The sequence below is a fragment of the Geotrypetes seraphini genome, chromosome 1 (assembly GCF_902459505.1).
Source record: "Geotrypetes seraphini chromosome 1, aGeoSer1.1, whole genome shotgun sequence".
In the NCBI taxonomy this organism is placed as follows: domain Eukaryota; kingdom Metazoa; phylum Chordata; class Amphibia; order Gymnophiona; family Dermophiidae; genus Geotrypetes; species Geotrypetes seraphini.
This window is the reverse complement of record NC_047084.1, coordinates 116,388,271-116,409,117: the sequence shown is the minus strand read 5'-3', so window position 1 is coordinate 116,409,117 and position 20,847 is coordinate 116,388,271. Positions and strand designations below refer to the sequence as shown.

Here is a 20,847-nt window from a genome sequence, read left to right as displayed (position 1 = left end):
AAATTGGCTTCTCCAGCATGTCCTCACACCAGTGTTGGGTTTCCCTCTGATGTCACTTCCTGGCCCTACGACCGGGAAGCGATTCAGAGGGGAACCATGCTGGCGCGAGCAACAGGCAGGAAAAGTTGCTCATGCTGGTGAAGATCTACAGAGGTATGAGGTAGGGGAAGGGAGGGATGGCACGAGTGTGGTGTGGCGGGGCAGAGAGGTGCTGGTTCCCCATCGAGAGGGTGGAAGAGGAGCCTGTAGTCCTCATCTCCCTGTACTTCTATGTGCAGGACACTAATCTCAGGAGAAGGGCTGACAGCAGAAAGATTACTACAGAATCATCTGTGCTTCCAAGAAAAAGGAACCTCACAAGGGAGGGGCAGCGATCTGGATTTCCTCCCAGATCCAAGCAGAAGGGCTAGAGATAAAAAGGAAAATATGGGGAGGTGGGGAGGGGGGATTTGATGTACTAATATTTCTGGCATGAATATTCCTCTGCTGACTTAACTAGGCCTCATAGGTGATTTCTAGCATTGTAAGGTATGCGTTTGGTTATCTGTGATTGAATTTGATTTATTCATGTGTTTTTAATTTTGTTTTCTTTATATTTGTCCATATATTAGTAAAATAAGACTTTAGGACTCTTGAAGACTTTAGGACTCCGTGCCAAGTCTTGATGGTTTTAACCTATTTAGAAATCAATCAAATTCCCTTGGACTGCTCTGCTCTCTTTTGGGCCCTCATTTCCTGCCATAGTGTGTGAGCAAAGCATTATGGGAAATGTAGTCTAATCCATACTGCAGCCACTCCTGCTTTGTTTCTAGTGGTCTTTCTCCTAAGACCGCCTCCCTTTTCCTCTCACCTAAGCTTGAGTCCTTGGTCTCACTGCTGTACTTCCTGGTCACCTCTACCACCTTTACTCTGATAGGTCTCTCTGTTACTGGTTGCCTATTGGTTCCCTCTTCTTCCCCTAGGCTTATGGGGGTTTTCACTGAGGACATACCTTGGCTGTCTTATAAAAATCTATAAAGAGACAAAAAGGAAAAAAAATAATAATGTTATACTGAAAATAAGAAAGAGAACAGCAGATGTCAAAATCTGAGAGCAGTACTTAAAAAGAGAACTATTTAAAACATATATTTTAAAAATCCAGTGCTGCAACTTTGGGACTGTGTCAGGAGGGCACCACACATGCGCAGATGCCCTCCCTCCCAAGAACAGTTTGAGGGGGTGGGGCCAGGGCTGGGGTCTTGCTCCCTCTACCCTTCTCTCTCTACGTCCCCTCACTTGCCTCTTCTTCGAATGCCTATAATTTTTTTGTCCTGTAACTTTACTGTGAATGTCAATTCTTACCTGTTCTGAGCTCCCGGGAAAACAGGATAGAAATCTAAATAAATAAATAATGGGGGTGGGCCTGGGGGCGGTGCTATGGGTCATGGCTGAGGCCCGGGGGAGTTGGGGGGAGTCAATTTTGACCTGCAGCTCATACCAATAATCATTGCATTGGAGCAAGAGATCTTTGGCTTGCGATTGCAATGATTAAAGAAGTAAAGAGATAATCAGTTTTATTAGTGCATGGGGGGGGGGGGGGGAAGTTAACTATGCAGGGTCTATTGAAGTTATGAGACATTACGGTCTCCCAGAATCAGCTTCTACCGGGGTCTAGTGGTTCATTCTTAAGTGACCTTATAGTGAGGGTGAGCTAGGAATTTTGATGTTAGCTGGTATGATTGTTATTTTATATTACTCAATTTGTAAGCCACTGTGAATACGTAAAGGCTAGCTTGGCAGCATGAACATTTTAATAGAAGACCCCTTATACCGAGAGCCGTGGAAATGCACCAAAGCTCATTCAGTTCTTATGGGCTTCGTGCGGCATCACTACTGCGGTTTTATAAAAGGGGTCCAGAAGTAGGATGGAAGGAGATGCATGTGAACATTGCTTTTAATTATAAACGGCACTGGTTTGGTGTCTATTTCTTGATATTTAAATTTAATTGGAGCTTTTATTTGGGTATTTACATTTTTATTTTTTGCATTTTAGCTGTAGTATAGCTGGAGATTTGCTAAATTTTGTAGCCCTCCAGCTTGCTGTGGAGAGAGGCTTGTGGTTACATGTGGATGTTTGAGGATGGCTAGCTAAAACCTTGAGCAATGATGTCAGTCAGAGAGTATTGTGACATGGGACCCGTGATGTCATAGCTGAATGTCAGAAAGAGTAAGCACTGACCAGCAGCTCATATCAGTGATCAGAGTGTTGGGAGTTGGGTGTGTTTTTGCTGTGATCACCGCGATTTTTAGAAAGTTGTTTGTTTACTGCCTTTTGTGTTTTTCCTTACCCACCCTTTCATTTATTTTTATATTGTATTTAATCCATTTTTTTTCCTTCCCTCATTTTCTTTAGTGTTTTTATATCATAATTGTCTTTTATCCCCTGTTTGTTGAAAAAATTTTATTTTTTAATTTTATATTTTACCTTCTTTTAATTTTGTATAAATTTTGTAAATTTAGTTTTGTAAAAAATTTAATTTTTTAATTTTTTATTTTACCTACTTTTATTTTTGTAAAAATTTTGTACATTTAATTTTGTAAAAATTTTTATTTTTTAATTTATTATTTTTGTAACATCTTTCTGAGAGGAGAGGAAGAGAGTCTATATCGCTGGGTAAGTATACATTATTTTGATCTGAGCTTTGATAAGTTTGGGGTGAAAAGTTAATTTCTGGTTCCATTATATTGGCAGTTTAGATCTTAAAAGAGCAAGCTTTAATCTAGCTAGTCTCCATAGAAACCTGATGGCAGATAAAGGCCAAATGGCCCATCCAGTCTGCCCATGCGGAGTAACCATTGTCTCTTCCTCTCAGAGAGACTAGATAGGCCATTTGGCCTTTATCTGTCATCAGGTTTCTGTTTCTCTCCTGCCATCCTTGAATTTAAAGGTGTGGGGTAGAGGGGGGCAGGGAATCCCTGCGGTGGAATTATTAGAAAAGGGATGGTAAACAAGACTGAGAATGTGAGACTCATCTTGAGTATTGCATTCAGTTCTGGTCTCCTTATCTCAAAAGAGATATAGCAGCACTAGAAAAGGATCAAAGAAGAGCAACCAAGATGATAAAGGGGATGGAATTCCTCTCGTATGAGGAAAGACTAAAGAGGTTAGGGCTTTTCAGCTTGGAAAAGAGATGACTGAGGGTAGATGATTGAAGCCTACAAAATCCTGAGTGGTGTAGAACGGGTACAAGTGCATTGATCTTTTACTGCATTCTTCACTCCAGTTCCATCAGCATCTGACCCCTTTCTCTCCCTCCACCTCCCTTTCAAACCTCTCTTCAGACCTTCAAACCCTTTCTCTCCCCTTCACCCCAATGCCATCCAGTATCTTCCCCCTCACCTCCCCACCTCTACTGTATCCTTCTCAAAACAGCAGCAGCGGTTGTAAAACTTTTAAATAAAGTCATTGTGGGGCTTTGCTGCACCTCCCTGGCTGCTGGCTCTGCTCTGGAACAAGGAAGTGGTGTCAGAGGGAGTGGACCGGCAGCCAGATGGAAGTTCAGTAAGATCCCGCAATGACTGAATATAAAGGTTACTGTCGCTGTTGCTGGTTCAGGAAAGCAGCAGTGGCAGAGGAAGGCGGGAGATTCCTGACATGGTGTGCCACCCGTTGTGACATTGCTGAAGGGTTAGAAGGAAAAGTTTGCCTTTTTGCGGATGATACCATAGGACATAAAAAGAGGAAGGCGATGAAAACAGTAGGAGGTTTGTGCCAGAAGATGTATGAAGGAAGACTGGAAGCCATGACTATGTAGACCCTAGAGGAAAGGAGGGACAGGGGAGGGTTAATTGCTTATTTTATTTAATTTCTCATTTATCTTTACATCCACAGAATGGCGAAGAGGACAGAGAAGCGGAACTTCGTGGACCCCATGTTACTGGTAGGTGCCACACATGCTCTGAAGCCTCCCTCATTTTCAATTAATTGGTTAGTGATATTTATTTATTGAATTAATTTGTTTCCTCTCTCGTTCTCCCCAAAGAGCTCAGAACGGGTTACAGCTTGACATACATAATACACAGTCAACCGATTACAATTTGTCATAGTTACAGGATAGATTCAGATTCTACAAAAGCCGCAGAAGGTTTAGGCGGTGGTTGCCACCCTACCTCCACCTAACTTAATTGTTGTAATTGGGCTTCAGCGGTGGAATAATTAGTGGCCCCATTTAAAACCAATTAAACCCTTGTTAAAAAAAATAAATAGCCGTCGCAATGTAGCCTCCAGGACCAGCACCTGGGTCACTGGTGGCTACTGGTACCTAATGATGCCGAAGCCCAGAAGTAGGCATGGTTAGAGGCGGTGCCGGACTTCAGCCATTGGCCGCGATTCAGGAAGGACCTTAGGCCGGTGCCAGACTTCAGCCACTGGCCGCGTTTCAGGAAGGACCCTGGGCCGGTGCCGGACTTCAGCCACTGGCCGCGATTCAGGAAGGACCCTGGGCCGGTGCTAGACTTCAGCCACTAGCCGCGTTTCAGGAAGGACCCTAGGCCGGTGCTAGACTTCAGCCACTGGTCGCGATTCAGGAAGGACCCTGGGCCGGTGCCAGACTTCAGCCACTAGCCGCGTTTCAGGAAGGACACTGGGCCGGTGCCAGACTTCAGCCACTAGCCGCGTTTCAGGAAGGACCCTGGGCCGGTGCCGGACTTCAGCCACTGGCCGCGATTCAGGAAGGACCCTGGGCAGCGGAAATGTCGACCTGTAAAACTCTGGCCTACATTTCTGGCACCTGTCACCATCCCCTGTTTCCTCTCAAATATCAGCCTCCCTAACCCAGGGATCCATGATCTTTTTCCCTCTCCTTCCTATGTTCCTGAATCTTCCCCCTGCAGTCCGGTCTCTCTCCTCCTCCTGTATATCTGTCAACCACTTTGAGTGTGGTCGTAGAACAAGTCCCGATCCCTTTCCCGAAACTACAATAGCTTTCTAGGAAATAAACATGGTGCAGTTTATTTGCTGATATCAGGCATCATTTCTAATACATTCTTTATCATTTTTCAGAGGTCTGAAGTCATGGGGACCACAGGAAAGTAAGTAGATTTTCATTATAAATATAAAATTAAAGAATGTTGTACTTTGAATGGAATGCAAATTTAATAAATAAAATGATTACTGTATGTGAATGATTTGAACTTTATTAGTCTATGAAATTTTTAATGTTATTTATTTTTATACTTTTAGTGACTGGTGGCCAATCAGACTCGATCTGTCCAAGACATATTTAACAATATATTTAGTAAGTAATATGCCAGTATTTATGTCGGGCTTAGTAAAGGCGGGTGGGGGTGGGGATAAATGTTTTTGGCCTGTTAATTCCAAGTTATGGTAATATGGACCTTGGTTCTGGAATAGAATAGACATCTACTGAATGCTTTTGCATTACCTAAACAGAGGCACTTAATTATAGGAATGCCTCCTGTCCTCAAAGGGCTCGATGCACTAGAGATAGCGACTCGATCGCTGTTGGTTGATTCTCTGGCCGATTCTCCAGCAGGGAAGGAGCCTCCTGTCACTGCTGTTAGGTCTTTTTTGAAATGGCAACATCCACAATAACAAAACACCCCACTTCCGAGTGTCAAATATGGTGAAATCCACTTAATTGCAAATGCATATTTCAGTGGGCAATGATATTCGTCTTTGAACCTTATTTTCACCTTCTCCTTGATGTCTTTCTCAATACATACTGTTGTTTAATACTTATCTTTTAATATGCAGAATCATTAGCCTGCTCCAGGGGGAGTGTTGGGGGGCCATTGGTGTGGGAGGTCCTTCATGGCAGGAGACGGTAGGCATCCCTCCTTCCATTCTGCCATGGGTGGGGGGTCAGTCGGGATTGCAGGAGAGCGTGGAAGTCTGGAAGTCAGAGGGGAGGATCAAAAATATGTAAAGGAGGCTTCCTACAAGAGATCTTGCGAAATGGGATGCATAACCCACTAGTTCGGGAATAGACTGGGATTGTTCAAAAACCTGGGGTTTCTTTATACTGATTCTTGTCTCTTTTTTTTGCTTTAATTAGGGAGAAGACCCTCCTAATAAGGAATATGCTCTGAATTGCCGGCTGGAGGAGACGGATGATGAGCACATCATCTTAATCCTTACTCGTAAGTTTCTGCTGTGGTTGAAAAAAAATAGAAAAACAAATACAAAAGAGGTACAAATAATCAGTCTAAGCCAAAAATCACCTCTGATAGCACCTTAGTGAATAAATAACTATATGAAGACAAGCCTCAGAGACCTTAAATTCAAGCAGTATGCTGCTAGATGTGTTAACAGGTCAGAATCTTGATCATTGGCTCATACTTCGTGAATATTTGTAGTTTTCAAATATATATCAAAAAATCAAAACAACACTTATCTTGTTAGCGGTATTGAACACCACTGCGGGGCCGCTGTTTCACCTTTACCGGCTTCGTCAGGGGATAAACTGAAACAGTGCGGAACAAAACTTTCCCTTGGCTCAAAATGTTTCTCTCAAGATGGCCATATCTAGCAGCATACAGCTTGAATTTAAGGTCTCTGATTTTTGGCTTAGGTTGAAAAAAAGTACCCAAAAGATGCCAGCATTCATAGCGGGGACTTTTTGCTGACTGATTTCTATTTTCTGTCTCCTGCAGCTGAAAAATCCTACACCATCCATGCCAGCACGGAGCATAACGAGGCGTAAGGCACACGTTCTCTAAAAGACTTCGTTCCTTTATCTGCTGCTTCCAGGAGCGACTGTTCCACTTTGTTTTGGCTTTTAGCTTAGATTCTTTCTTTCTTTTTTCTTTTAGATGGCTGAAAGCGATGGACAAGTGCCATCGTTTTATCTGGAACATGCTCCGAACCAACAGATATGCTGTGGAGCATCGATTTCAGTGGATGGTCTATAATCAGTCCCCTAAAGGATGCGCTGAATGTGGCGCTGGAGGTAACTTCACTATTAAGCGAAAACCAAACTCCTGTCCCCATAAAAAGCAGCAATTACTTCTGACAGTTCTGATTTGGTTTTAAAGTCTTAGTTTATTTAAACCAACAATAAAATACAATATAAAGAATTAGAATAGACATTAGGTCATGTGACTGTAGGGTCGACCATTTCTTGTTGGGCAATATAAAGCTCATATCTGTAGAGCAAAGAAATCTGGTTCCACCGTCTGGCACAGGTAACTTGTGAGAGGTCCTTCCAAGATCCACAAATGGTTTTTAATGCAGCAACGAGTAAAGAATCAAACAATTCAGCATCAAAATCATTTCAAGCACTTTTCAGGACAAGGGTTGCCTAAGAAAAATGGGCCAAAACTGTACTGGAAGCCCCAAAACAAACTCAGCAAGTTCTTCATTTTGGACTAAACACAATTGGTGGCATAACCAAGAGAGGGGAATTCCCCCCTCAAAATGAACATCTCCCTTGCTGTAGCTGGTGGGACATTTTGTTTTTCCATCATCTTGGTCCCAGTTTCTGCTTTTGTCTCTCTTCTACTAATTCTCTTTTCAGGCCCAGGGAATCCGGTTCCCCGTGGGAGTCCCCATGGGAGTCCCATAGACCTGGGTCTTCATCATAAGGCGTATGGGGACAGACTGTAAGATCTCAATCTGTACACTTTAGAGGAAAGGCAGAAGGGGGAGATGATATGATAGAGACATTTAAATACCTAGGAGGCGTAAATGCATATTACATTACATTTATTGACTTCTATTCCACCTTTAACTTTCAGTTCTAGTATATTAAGTTGTTGATAATAATATTGTTAGGGATATTTTGCTTATTAAAGCATTGTTTTATTTTAGAGGCATCTTTTATTATGCTCAACTTGGGGCTTAACATCTGCCATAAATGCTTCCATCGCCACGAAGTTGATGGTGGGCCATCCACTGAGTACATTATAAACAGTTCGGCTTGTCAGGTAAGTCTCAGAGACGGCATATCCATCAAGAAAGTGGGTTTTTTGAACAATACACTCTTGGCTGATCTCTTGACATCCTTCCCTCACGACTCCCTCGTAGTGTGAATGAAAGATCCACCATTTCTTTTCAGACTCCAGAACTGTTGGGCTGTTTTGATCCTGCTCAAAGTTTACAGTTTAGCTTCATGTAATATACATCAAATAATAATGAAATATCTAAGTTCACATGAAAGTTACTATGTTTAGAATTAATAGAGATAGATTAGGTTACATGGGGGTAGTGATGTGCGGATAGCGTAGCAAGTTTTAAGAAAGGTTTGGATAAGTTCCTGGAGGAAAAGTCCATAGTCTGTTATTGAGAAAGACAAGGGGAAGCCACTGCTTGCCCTGGATCGGTAGCATGGAATGTTTACCAGGTACTAGGGACCTGGATTGGCCACTGTGAGAACAGGCTAGTGGGCTTGATGGACCGTTGGTATGACCCAGTAAGGCTATTCTTATGTTCTTATGTCTTCCCCTCTCTGCTCCCCATTTTCTATTTTTTCACTCAATTAATTGTTAAGCTCTGGAACGCATCCTCTGGTAATGTGGTAACAGTGGTTAGTGTATCAGGTCCAAAAAAGATTTGGGCAACTTCCTGGAGGAAAAGTCCGTAATAGATAGTAGCAGACTATGAACTTTTCCTCTATGAACTGAATGGTAATTTACTACGAGGGTGAATCAAAAATGAAAGGCAGTTCTTAAATTACACGATAACCAGAACAGAGCTAGCAAAATTCAACATATGTACTCATAAATTCCCTGTTGGATAGTGTCACCTGCCGGGGTCTCTGGAAGCTTGTGGAAGACCACCGACAGGCGGCAGCACGACCCTGGCGTGGCTCCCAAAGTGGAAGACCTCACTGGTGTCCCAATACTCCGGGCTTCGCTACAATAAACCACAGCGAGAGCCAAGTCAAATAAAAAATGTCCAAGGTTTAATTTGTCACCAAAAACAAAAAACAAAAATCATACAAGGAAGCACTAGCACTATCTTCCTTTTGCTCCAAAGGAAAAAGGTTTCTATCCTCCCAAAAGAGTTCAATGGAAGAACAGCAGTTCTTATAGTAGGTAAGTCCATAGAAGTCCACAATAAAGGTTCTAGCGGCTTCCCCAGCAAGAGAAAACAAAACTAGTCCCAAAAAGGAAAAGTCCTCAAGAATACTCTTGAGTCCTGGACTTTCAGTCATATAATCCTGTTTCTTCACATTGCAAAGCAAACTTCAAACATGAAAAGAAAAGTAAGGCCTTACTGCAGGCTCTTGTCATTCCAGCAATAGCTAGTCTCCAGTTGGGCAGCAGAATTGCTGGTTCCCCTTTATTCAATAGCTTTAACAAGCTCCCACAGATCTTCGGGGATCCTACCCCAATCCTGAAAGTCCCTTGGAATATAACAGGCAACAGGGAAACTGCTCCACAAGCCCAAAAGAAAACTCCTTTGAGTTGCCCCTGGCTTTTGCACAATGTAATTAATGCTGAATGCTGCTGCAGCACTGCTCTCAGCTTGGTTTTTCAGTAGAACCAAAACTAACAGTCCCAATAACTATCTCCTTATGGAAACCAGTACCTCCAGTCCTTAGTGAGAGACTGCCAAGCGGACATCCATGGCTTCCACGTTCTCAGCTCCAGGCACATTTTCTTCAGCTGTGTCCATACTTTCTGGAGCCCCCAACTGCTCAGCTGACTCTTGGTCAATGGAATCCTCCCATTCCATAGGCTCCTGTGTGAGGTCTGGCCTTTGCCTGGCCCGGAGAACCTTCTCTGCCAGGTCCTCGTGTGCAGCCTGCCTTACTGCCTTGGAGAGCTGTTTAAGAGAGTTTGTGCCACTCCCTGTTCTAGGTGTCTGTTTTCCTAGCTTTCTTGCTCTTTGGCTCCCCCCCAGAATACAACTGGGAGTCTGATTAAACCTCTTAAGGGAGCTGGGTTTTTTACTGGGACGTGGAGCTAACCTGTATTCTGGCTCCTGCTCAGGATAGGCAACTCTGCTTTCAGGATCTCCTGCCTGATCATTCTCGGTCAGTCTCTGATCTCGGTCAAAGGATTTACTATGGGGTATCACTCTGACATGATCGTCTCAGGGAGCGGAAATGTCACAATAGTTTGTCCACACATAGTGCAGCGCTCGGCCTTTAGTCATGTGGCAGCCACAAGGTCAGAAACATGGACGCTCCATTGGAAGATTGCACCATCGAAGAACAACGTGCAGTGGTGCTCTCTCTTTTGGCAGAGGGAGTGACATCTGTGGAAAGCCACCTTCAGATATTGACTCAGTATCTAGAGAACACCATGAATCAAGAAAAGGTTTATGAGTGGGAGAAAAGGTTTAAAGCGGGAAGAACATGTGTAACCCATGAAGGTCATTCTGGCTGCCCATCAACACACATGAGCACATTGACAGGGCTGATGCCTTGATTAGAGAAGACCGACACATAACGGTGTCTCAATCGGCTGCAAATTGGGATATCGGCTATGGATCTGCCTGTGCCATAATGCGTGATGACTTGGGATTCAGGAAAGTCTGTGCACGATGGGTTCCCAAACAGCTTAGCAACATGGTGTGGAGTTTGCGACCCAGTTCCTGAGACGGTATGAAGAAGATCTGAGTATTCTGGAGAGAATTTTCACCGGCGACGAGACATGGGTGCCTCACTCCAACCCATAGATCAAAGCACGATGAAGTAAAGGAAGCGGTGCTCACCTGGCTTCGGGAGAGCCAAAAACCTTCTCTGCAGGAATCCTGAAGCTAGTTGAACGATACAACAAAGGCGTCATCTTGCATGAGGACTCTGTGGAAAAGTGTATTTTTCCCTCCTATAGGGGATTCTGCCAGGGATGGAGGGAGCAGGTCTTGGGATTTTGTCAAGGCCGTCTTGTGTTACTGGGTTAAAAGAGTTCCATATGAATGTGGCAGGAGGGATGAGTTTGTGAGCTCCTGGTTATCTGATTGGAGACTAGTTGGCAAAGTCTGAATAAGTGGGTGGATATGTGCTAAAGGGTTTAGATTTGTAGCAGGATGAGACGTGACCACATAATTATCAGTTTGCTCATTTTTCAATTTTATATAATCTGAGAAATGCAGTAGGAAAAGTAACTTTAAACATTTGCCAAATTGTGTTTTCTGCTTCAAGTTTGAAGAATCAATTCTCCAGATACTGATGGCTTCATTGTTCTTTTTTTGTCAGAGACAAGATCGAGAGATGCGTGCGGCCACGTGAGTATTCAGAAAATCTACGATACTCTAGAGGTCCCCATTAGGCCTTCTTTCCCCTTTCTCCTTCAGTCTCCCCGGCTCCCTCCACTCACCTTCTCACCTCTGTGTGCTCCTGTGGCCGATATGGAAAGATGTGCATTTAATTTTCATTTGGCAGAGTTAACCCATATAGTGAGAGTCAGGGACAGATTTATCCATTGCATGCCTAAAGGCACAGGGACAGGGGAGTCCCGGCCTCCGGGTTTAAGGGTAACCTCACCAAACCACTACCACCTCTTGCTGTTCCTGGCTGACCAGAACAAGTGCAACGTGGTTTGTGTTTGAGAAATAAAATCTTTCTGTTTCAAAGAGGAAATCTGGTAACCCTATCTTTAGGCCTAGCCTTAGATTCCTCCCACCACAGGAGAGCAATCTGAGAAAGGAAAGGGACTTGTCTATGCTCTTTTGTGGTTGCACATTCAAAGCAGTTTACATATATACAGGGACTTATTTTGTACCTGGGCAATGGAGGGTTAAGTAACTTGCCCAGGGTCACAAGAAGAAGCGCTGGGATTCAGTCCCACAACCTCAGGGTGCTGAGGCAACAGTTCTAAGCCACTCCTCACCTCCTGGGGAACTGGGTTCGATTCCCACTGCGGCTGTTGTAGTTCTGGCCAAGTCACTTAACACTCCCAGGTACAAACTGAGCACTTGTATATAATATGTCAACTGCCTTGCTTGTAACCACCGAAAAGGGGACGATCAAATCCCATCCTCTTTCTCCTCTTTTGGATGCATGGAGGGATTGCCTTGCATCAGAATCATTGCCCTGCTTGTCCTCTGAGCAATCAAAGTTACTCACCCTTAGCAGGTGTTCTCTGAGGACTTCCTTTCCCGCCTTCCCTAGGAGTTGTGTTCTTTTGCTTTCATATTGGGCTAGATTCACTAAAGATAGCGACTCAATCGCTGTTGACCGATTCTCCAACAGCGATTGATTCACTCTCAAGTCTGCATGCAAATCCACCGACTCAATCCCTCATTGAGTGATTGACACAATCCAGATCCCTAGCAGTAGTGACAGGGTAAGCAGCCTCCTGTCACTGTAACTTCACATATCCTGTCCCATTAGAGAAAAAGCCCCTAAAGCGTGAGCTACCATCCCCCCAAACCCCAAAAAGATGGCAGGAAGGATTGTCGCTAAACCTGACATTAGTGAATCTAGCCCATGTACTGCTGGTCCCATGCTGGGTGGGAAGGCACTGGTTACACGTGTAGTGGATGCTGCAAAAAGCTTCAGAAAACTCTAGAATACAGAGTGGCGTCTGCACTGGGTCTCCATCGAATGATATCACCCATGTATGAGAATTTGTGTCCTGCTGTCCTGGGAGAACTCCTGCTACAGATGAGTAACTTCACTTTATCTAATTATGTGTAGATAATACTGGTTTGTGTACTCTAAGTTTAAATCTGAAATATATTCTCTCTTTTTCCAATTCAGAGAGCAAGGAGTCCAGAGTGACCTGAGGTACGATTCTGAGATGTCACAGAAATAATTTTAGTGGTGTTTTTACCTTGGGGTGGGGGTAGATGTAAGAGCTCAAAAGTTACAGCAGTCAACGAATGTTGAAAGCGTTCCCACAGAAGGGTTGGGACAACAACGGCCTTGGTGTGCTGCTATGCAAGATCCGAGCAACCAGCACTGTGGATCGTAAGGCAGCGGACGACTGCGCTCGGTTCGCACACAAGAGTACATTGAAGTTGTACGCGATCTTGTACTGAGCCAGTAGGATGCGCTGCAAATACACCGAAGAACTCGCCAAATAGCAAGAGAAACTGGAATAAGCCAGTCAACTGTGGTTGGAATAATTCATGATGATCTGAAATTAAAGTGTCTTAAAATGTGTCGTGTCCAGAACAAAGATACATGACTAAAATGGTGCAATCAGCTTTTGACCAAGTGCACAGAGCAGAGTGTCAGCTTCATCTGGTTTACAGATGAAAAGATATTTACCGGTTAACACACAGAATGATTGCCTATTCGTACCTTCAACAACACTGAAGCGTGAGGTTAATGCCAATCGCCTACTACGAACCTGCCCGACCTCCAGCCAATCAGTCATGATCTCGGTCGCAATCTCAGATTTACAGATTTCTTCTTCATTGATCCTGGAGTTAAGATCAGCGACGCATACTACTGGGACATCTTCTTGATGCAGAAGCTGTTGCCAGCGATAAGTCGCATGTCACAGCTTCAAACAGGACAATGCCCCAGTTAATCAGACAAAGAACACCTTAGAACTGCTACTTCGGGAGACCCCAGACTTCATTGGTCCAGACCTCTGGCCTGCGAATTCATCAAATCTAAGTCCAGTTGACTACCGGATCTGGGGGCTGATAGAGGAACGCAACTACCAGACAGCGATATCTTACGTCAAACAGCGTCTCATCTCTCTTTGGCTTGAGCTGAAGCAGAGCGTCATTGACAAGTCCATAGATCAGTGGCGGCCAAGGCTGATTTTATGTAGGGTCAGTTTCAGGATTGACCACATAGCTTCCACATTATCAGTTTCCTCCTGAACCTGTAGCGTTTGCTGGACGAAATCTCCCATGCGTGCAAAGTCCGCGCCCCGGAATTTGAGTATCCTCGTTTTTGTTTGTGATTTAGGGAAGCCCTTCCTAAGGTTGAACCATACCATGTTATGGTCACTGGAGGCTAGCGTTTCTCCCACCGAGACCTCCGAGACGCTTTCTCCGTTTGTAAGTACTAGATCTATGTCTTATGTCAAACAGCATCTCATCTCTGTTTGGGCTGAGCTGAAACAGGGCGTCATTGACAAGTCCATAGATCATTGGCGGCCAAGGCTGATGGTGTGCCTTTGAGGAAAGGGAGTTAACTGAAACATTACTTTTTTATTTATTTATTCAATTTTCTGTACCGTTCTCGCAGGGGAGCTCAGAACGGTTTACATGCATTTATTCAGGTACTCAAACAGTTTTTCCCTCTCTGTCCCAGCGGGCTCACAAACTAACGTACCTGGGGCAATGGGGGGGATTAAGTGACTTGCCCAGGATCACAAGGAGCAGTGTGGGTTTGAACCCACAACCTCAGGGTGCTGAAGCTGTAGCTTTAACCACTGCGCCACACTCTCCCTCTTTTTGACTTTACATTTTTCTGCAATATACGCCATAAAACTGTTTTATGTGTTTTTATTCAGTTCACAATTCATTTTCACAAGGCAGTATTGTGGTGCGGTAGGAAATAGTTTCAACATTTTAAGTCAACTTCATTCAGAATACGACGCACTAAATTTCATAAGAATCGACCGAGTTCTGTGGAAGATACAACAAAAACCATTTTGATGTGGTTTTTTTCAGTTCATAGCATAATATAAAATCATACGTATATCACAAAACCTTTCAGTTCTGTGCGGTTTAAAAACTAAGAAGACTGAACAATCTCAGTGATTAACAAGTCAATTCTCCATACAAGAGGAAGAAAGAGATAACAGTCCGTGAAACTCTGCATCCCAAGTAGCTGCTTGGTAAGACAGCAATCTTTGTCAAAAATCTCTTCTATGTACAACCACGAGCAGAAGGGAAAACAGGCATTGCAGTGGCTCGAAATGAGTGAACGTAAACTGATCAACTGGATAATTGGGTATATGTAACCATGCAAGGCCTAATAACACGTGGTTCCAAACTTGAAAAACACCCTAGCCTCTACTGGCAACCAGTGAAGGTGTAATATGATCTGGGGAGTTTTCCCAAATTAAATATTAAATGCAGGGCAGTATTTTGAACAATACGTAATCTTTGAAAATGTTTACGATAACCTGCCAGATGTATATTGCAATAGTCCAAAATACTCAACACTGATGATTGTACCAATAACCTGAGTGGAGTAATATTGAAGTATGATCTAATTGTTCATAGTTTCCATGATGTAAAGAAGCTTTTTCGAACTAGAACATCAATGTGATTGATCACTCATGGATAGATTTTTTTTAATTCAAAGTATACCCCTAAAATCCTGATTGTTGGGGTAATAGGGTAGGACACTCCATTCAGAGTCAAATGTTCTGTACGTTTGGTAGGAGATGCAAAGCAAAATGTAGTTTTATCTGGGTTAAGCTTTCATTTAAAACCCCTCATCCAATAATCTACAGTCTGAAAACCTTTAAAATTAACTGAGAAGCTGATGAAAGATTAGAAAACAGGAATTACTAAAGTTATGTCATCTGCATAATTAAAAAATTGATATCAAAATTTGATCATCTTGAACTCAGGAAGGCAAGATAAATATTGAAAAATACTGGGGAAAGAGGGGATCCTTGATGAACTCCACAAGGATTACTTCAAGTATCTGACAAGACCCCATTAAAACTGACTTGATAAGTATGTAAATAAATGAGAGTGTATAGAATATGAAAACTGTTTCTATTGTAACCACAGAAAGATAGTATAGAAAAATCCTAAATTAGTTTTCACTCTTTTCTTTCCAGGAGACACGGGAGAATGAGGAGAATAAGGAATGGGTAATTATAGTCAATTTTTTTAAAATATTGATAAAGGAGGTTTTTTTAAAAATACTTTTGCCCTTGTATAAAAGGCTGACCCCTAGTGGTAGTACTGTGAGACTACTACTATTTGTTATAACTGCCTTTTGGAACCCTGTGCTAGACGGGGCCCACTAGCAACCTAGGATCACCTTGGATAAGTTCTAGGGGTGGATGGAGATCCAGGGGGGCTAAGGGATTGGGGAGCAGGGGGTGTAATTATAAAATGATTCACTATATTGGGCAAACTGAAGGTCTATCAAGCCCTATATCCTGTTTCAAACAAACATTGACAAATCAGGTCACAAGTACCTGGTAAGACCCCAAAGAGTAAAACAGATTCTATTTCATGCTGCTGAACCCAGAAATAAGCAGTTGATTTTCCCAAGTCCATCTTAAGGATGGTTTATGGACTTTTCTTTAGGATCATTTTCAATCGAATTCCAGAACTTAAATTACAGATTGGATTGGATTGGGGAGTCAACTGATGGGATTGTTTCTGGAACCCAGGGGATTGTAGGAACCAAGTGGGGGAATGGGGAGATCATGGGAGGGAAACAGATTAGTGACCCTGAAGCTGTGCAGGTGCTGATCCATATTCAGGAAGCAGACATCCACATAGTTAAGCACAGAAAGATAGGCTAACGTTTTGTGCAGTTCTGTCTGGCCACTTAGCTATGTGGGCACCAACCCAGAATATGGCCTTTCCGTATATGGCCTGTGTAGTCTGAGCTTGTAGTTAAGAGCAGAATTTCAGCAGCTGGTCCGCTCAGTGGGCCTAAGTGGGCAGGAGACTCTGAATAGTGACCTCAGAATGATTCTGGAGAACTCAAAACCAAAATTCCCTTAAGGAAAGGATTTATTTGAGGTCTCGGTGCAAATAGGGTGAACAGGCAAAGTACTGGACAGACTAGATGGAACTTCATTTTGACTGATAACTTTCTTGGGCTATATTTGATTATAATTTATTTTGCCTATTATACTTAAAATAATCTGTTTTATTATCTGCTTTATTATATTCAGACTGAAAAGAATGTGGCAGAATATGCGTGCCTGTTTTAAATGTCAGTGAAAGGTAAGATTTCTAACAAATACAAGGAGCGTTCAATAATTTATCTACCTCAGTAGGAAAGGAAAGAGTTTTCAATAAATAGCTCCATATACTCCATCCACTTTTCCTGCAATGACTTTAATCCCTTCCAACCAGGACATTACAGCTTCCTTGACGTCTTCATCACTTGAAAACCGCTATTCACAGAGAGATTTCTTCAAAACACGGAACAGGAAATAATCCTAGGGATCCAGGTCAGGACCGTAGGGTGGGTGGTTCATCCCAGAAGACAGTTGCCATGACTTTTCCTGCAGATTTTTCTGTCTTGAACATTTTGGGGGTGGGGGATGACTTGTGCTTCCACTGCATTGCAAAAAAATTCACTTGGTCTTCACAGAGCACCTCCAAGTTCTCTTGACAGCACTGAAGCCTCTAGGCCTTCTGACATGGCGTCAGCATTCTTGGAACGCATCTTGCATTAACCTTGGACATGCCCAACTTTTCATGAATTATTTTCTAAACTGTACCTGCCAAGATGCCCACTTTTTCAGCTATTTGGGAAATCTTAACTCGTCTGTCAAACAAAATTAAATCTTCTATTTTCTTGCATACTTCTGTTGAAGTTGCTCCAACAGGCCGTCCAGGGTGAGGGCCATCTTCAATGGGTTCTCTACCCGCACTTACATTGCTTGCTCCAAAATATTACTTTATTGAAAATGGAGCAGACTCACCAAAAACTGCAATCATGCGTTCATGGATCTACTTTGGCTTTTTCCCTCCTTTTGTGAGAAATTTTATCACTGAACTGTGCGCATGAGGACTCTTTTGACATCCTGTCTCTTGGAATGTGAGACTCACACTGAGATACAACTGTGCATGAATAACCTTGAGACATGTCACATGTTATATGCCCCTCTTTCAATGGAAATTTACCTGCCTCAAGAATGGAAGGCTTGCACAGGCTGTATGTCTAAGGTTGTGAGTAATTTGTGGTTCTGATCTGTCTGTCTTTGCTTATAGAATATTGTATGGATGTATGTTGGTGTGTCATTTCTGTGTCCATGTGAGCGTGTCTCCTCTGGTTCAAATCCGAGCTCTCTCTTCGTTTGTATCGGTGGGTGTATAGGTATCTGTCTCCTCTGGTTCTGATCCAACTCTTTTCTTGCCTGAGCTGTATATATGAATATGTGCATCGGTTTCTATATTTGTGTGCATCTCCTCGAGTTCTAATCCCAGCTCTGTCTCTTCACACAGGCAGGAACGGCTATTGCTTCACTGACAACACCGAGGCCTTTATATGGTTTCCAGCTGCACTCCAATCTGCGGCTTTCCCTCAGTAACCTTATGTGTCTCCTGTCACCATAGCCATCCACTGCCACTACCTCCTGGAGGCATCTGTCTACATCTTCTTCATGTTCTTCTTCACGGTGAGTACTCAGGCATAGAGATTTAAAAAAACCCTACTTGGGGGTCCCTGAGAGAGTGACAGGCAGAGTTGGAAGGCCAACTGATTGGAGAAGATCACTAAGGTTTAGGGAAATAAAGTTATTCACTCGGGGTCACAGCGAATAATGGAAAGAGAGGGATTAGTACTTAGGCACAGGCAGATAAAGTGATCACGTTTGACCATGCTTAAATCTAGGAAGCTAAACTGTGAACCCTTAGATTTCGAGCTGCCATTCTTCTGAAGGGGCTAAATTTAGTGCAGTGGAGTGGTGGAATAGAATGGGCAAAGTTGAAGGATTTACTTGTCTTTCAAGAAGTACAAAGATGAGGGGACACACCACAAAGTTAGTAATACGCAATTTTACAACAAACTAGAGAAAATATTTTTCACTCAATCTATAATCTATCTATCCAGCTCTGTCTCCTCACTCAGGCTGGAAAAGCCAGGCTTCACTTCTAACACCGAGGCCTGCTCCTAAGGATTCCAGCCGCGCTCCACGCTGCTGCTTCCCTCATGAGCCTTATTGTCTTGCCTTCTCTCACCATAGCCATCCACTGCCACTACCTCCTGGCGGCATCTGTCTACATCTACACGATGTTCTTCTCCACGGTGAGTACTGAGGCATAGAGATAAAATAACCTACCCAGGGTCAATCAGAGAGTGACAAGCAGAGTTGGGATTAATACTGAGGTACAGGGGGATAAGGTGATCACGTTTGATCATTCTTAAATCTAGGAAGCTAAACTTTGAACCCTTAGATTTCGATCTGCCACTCTTCTGAAGGGGCTAAATTTAGTGGAGTAGAGAGGTGGAATGGAATGGGCAAAGCTGAAGGACTTACTTGTCTTTCAAGAAGTACAAAGATGAGGGGACACACCACAAAGTTAATAATATGCAATTTTACAACAAACTAGAGAAAATATTTTTCACTCAATCTATCTATCCAGGTCTGTCTCCTCACAAAGGCTGGAACAGCAGGGCTTCACTTCTAACATCGAGGCCTGCTCCTATGGATACCATCTGTGCTCCACTCTGCTGCAAATTCTCATGAACTTTATGGTCATGCCTCTGTTCGCCAAAGCCATACACAGCCACTACCTCCTGGCGGCATCTGTCTACATCTATACGATGTTATTCTCCACGGTGAGTATTGAAGCATCGAAATAAAATAACCTACCCAGGGTCAATCCTCCCTCCTGGCAAAGGCTATGAGGCTCATAATCAAAACAAAAATACATCCTTAAACCGACCTAAGTCAGTACTTGGATGACCTAAAAAATAAGTCGTCTAAGTACCGATAATCAAAACGGGTTTTTGGATGTATTCAGAGACTTTTTAGGCCTCTGAATTCTGCTGTGCGCCCATAGCTCAAAAGGGGTGGTTTTGGAGGAGTGGTTAGGGTGGGAGGTGAGCAGGATGTGGGCTGATCTAGACTAAGTTGTCCTACAGTGATAACCGAAAGTTTTACAAGGTTGCCTGGACAGAACTTGTACCTTGTGACTTAGTGCTGGATTGGTATAAGTGCTGGATTGGGTTGCTGTTGAGCTGATCACAGCTCGGATATCTCCGAGGTGCGATCAGTTTGGTGCGGGGAGCAAAGATTGTAGGGAGGAGAGATGCCCAATTCCTCCTACTGGAACACCTCACCAAAATTTAGGTACCTTGGGCCAACCGGAATCTTAGACCTGTTTCACAGTGCATTCAGAGATGCGCTGGGAGTAGCCTAAGATTCCGATTGGCCAGATCCCTTAGGCCACCCCCCAAAAAAATCTTAGGCCACTCCCAGTGCATCCCAGAATGCATTGTGGGACCGGCCTAAGATTCCGTTGGGCCCAAGCACCTAATGCCCCTCCTATGTGAGGGCCTTAGGCCCTTGGGACAAAAGGGCCTAAGGACTAGGACCACCATTCAGTGAAGGCGGGCTTGCCGGACGGACAGAGAAAGCATCCGTCTGGTCAGCCAACTTATAATGAGGTATTTTGGGGTCTAGGTGGGTTTGGGGGGGTTCCGGTGGCATCTGTCTACATCTACACTATGTTCTTCTCCACGGTGAGTACTGAGGCATAGAGCTAAAATAACCTTCCCAGGGTCAATCAGAGAGTGACAGGCATGTTTGGGATTAGTACTAAGGCACAGGCAGATAAGGTGATCACGTTTGATCATTCTTAAATCTAGGAAGCTAAACTTTGAAATCTTAAATTGCGATCTCTCACTCTTCTGAAGGGGCTAAATTTAGTGGAGGAAGAACTCTGATATGACTAAGTGGCTAACAAGTAGAGATGCTGCTTCTGCAGATAGAGGTTGTGAGATCAAATCCCAGTGCTGCTCCTTGTGACCCTGGGCAAGTCACTTAATCCTCCAGTGCCCACTGCTTTGAATTTCAGCTTTGCATGCCAAAGCCACAAAAAGGCAGTATACAAGACCCCATTCCCTTTCCTATGCCGTGGGATTTAGATAGCAGAAGATTCACTCTGATAAAGGCATGAAAAACAGTGGAAGTAGGTGAAAGAGACAACTAGGGTAGCATATTTGTTTGTATCTGACAATGCTGTTACTCTTTCATATACAACAGGTGGAAAAAGAAGATTCTGGCACTCTTTAAAGCTGAGACTGGGGTGCCAAATGCAAAACCTTAGAC

At 43.5% G+C, this 20,847-nt stretch overlaps 1 protein-coding gene across 1 annotated transcript in view; it reads left to right on the top strand.

Moving 5' to 3' along the window:
* LOC117366643 overlaps positions 1–16,783 on the top strand; it is a 53,063-nt gene extending 36,280 nt beyond the window's left edge. The window contains exons 11-18 of the mRNA XM_033958268.1: positions 6,057–6,141; positions 6,655–6,700; positions 6,814–6,950; positions 7,811–7,926; positions 11,148–11,176; positions 12,654–12,680; positions 15,658–15,690; positions 16,735–16,783. Of these exons, the coding sequence (XP_033814159.1) occupies positions 6,057–6,141; positions 6,655–6,700; positions 6,814–6,950; positions 7,811–7,926; positions 11,148–11,176; positions 12,654–12,680; positions 15,658–15,690; positions 16,735–16,783 (522 nt within the window). The remainder of the gene's footprint in view (positions 1–6,056; positions 6,142–6,654; positions 6,701–6,813; positions 6,951–7,810; positions 7,927–11,147; positions 11,177–12,653; positions 12,681–15,657; positions 15,691–16,734) is intronic.
* The last annotated feature ends 4,064 nt before the right edge of the window (positions 16,784–20,847 follow it).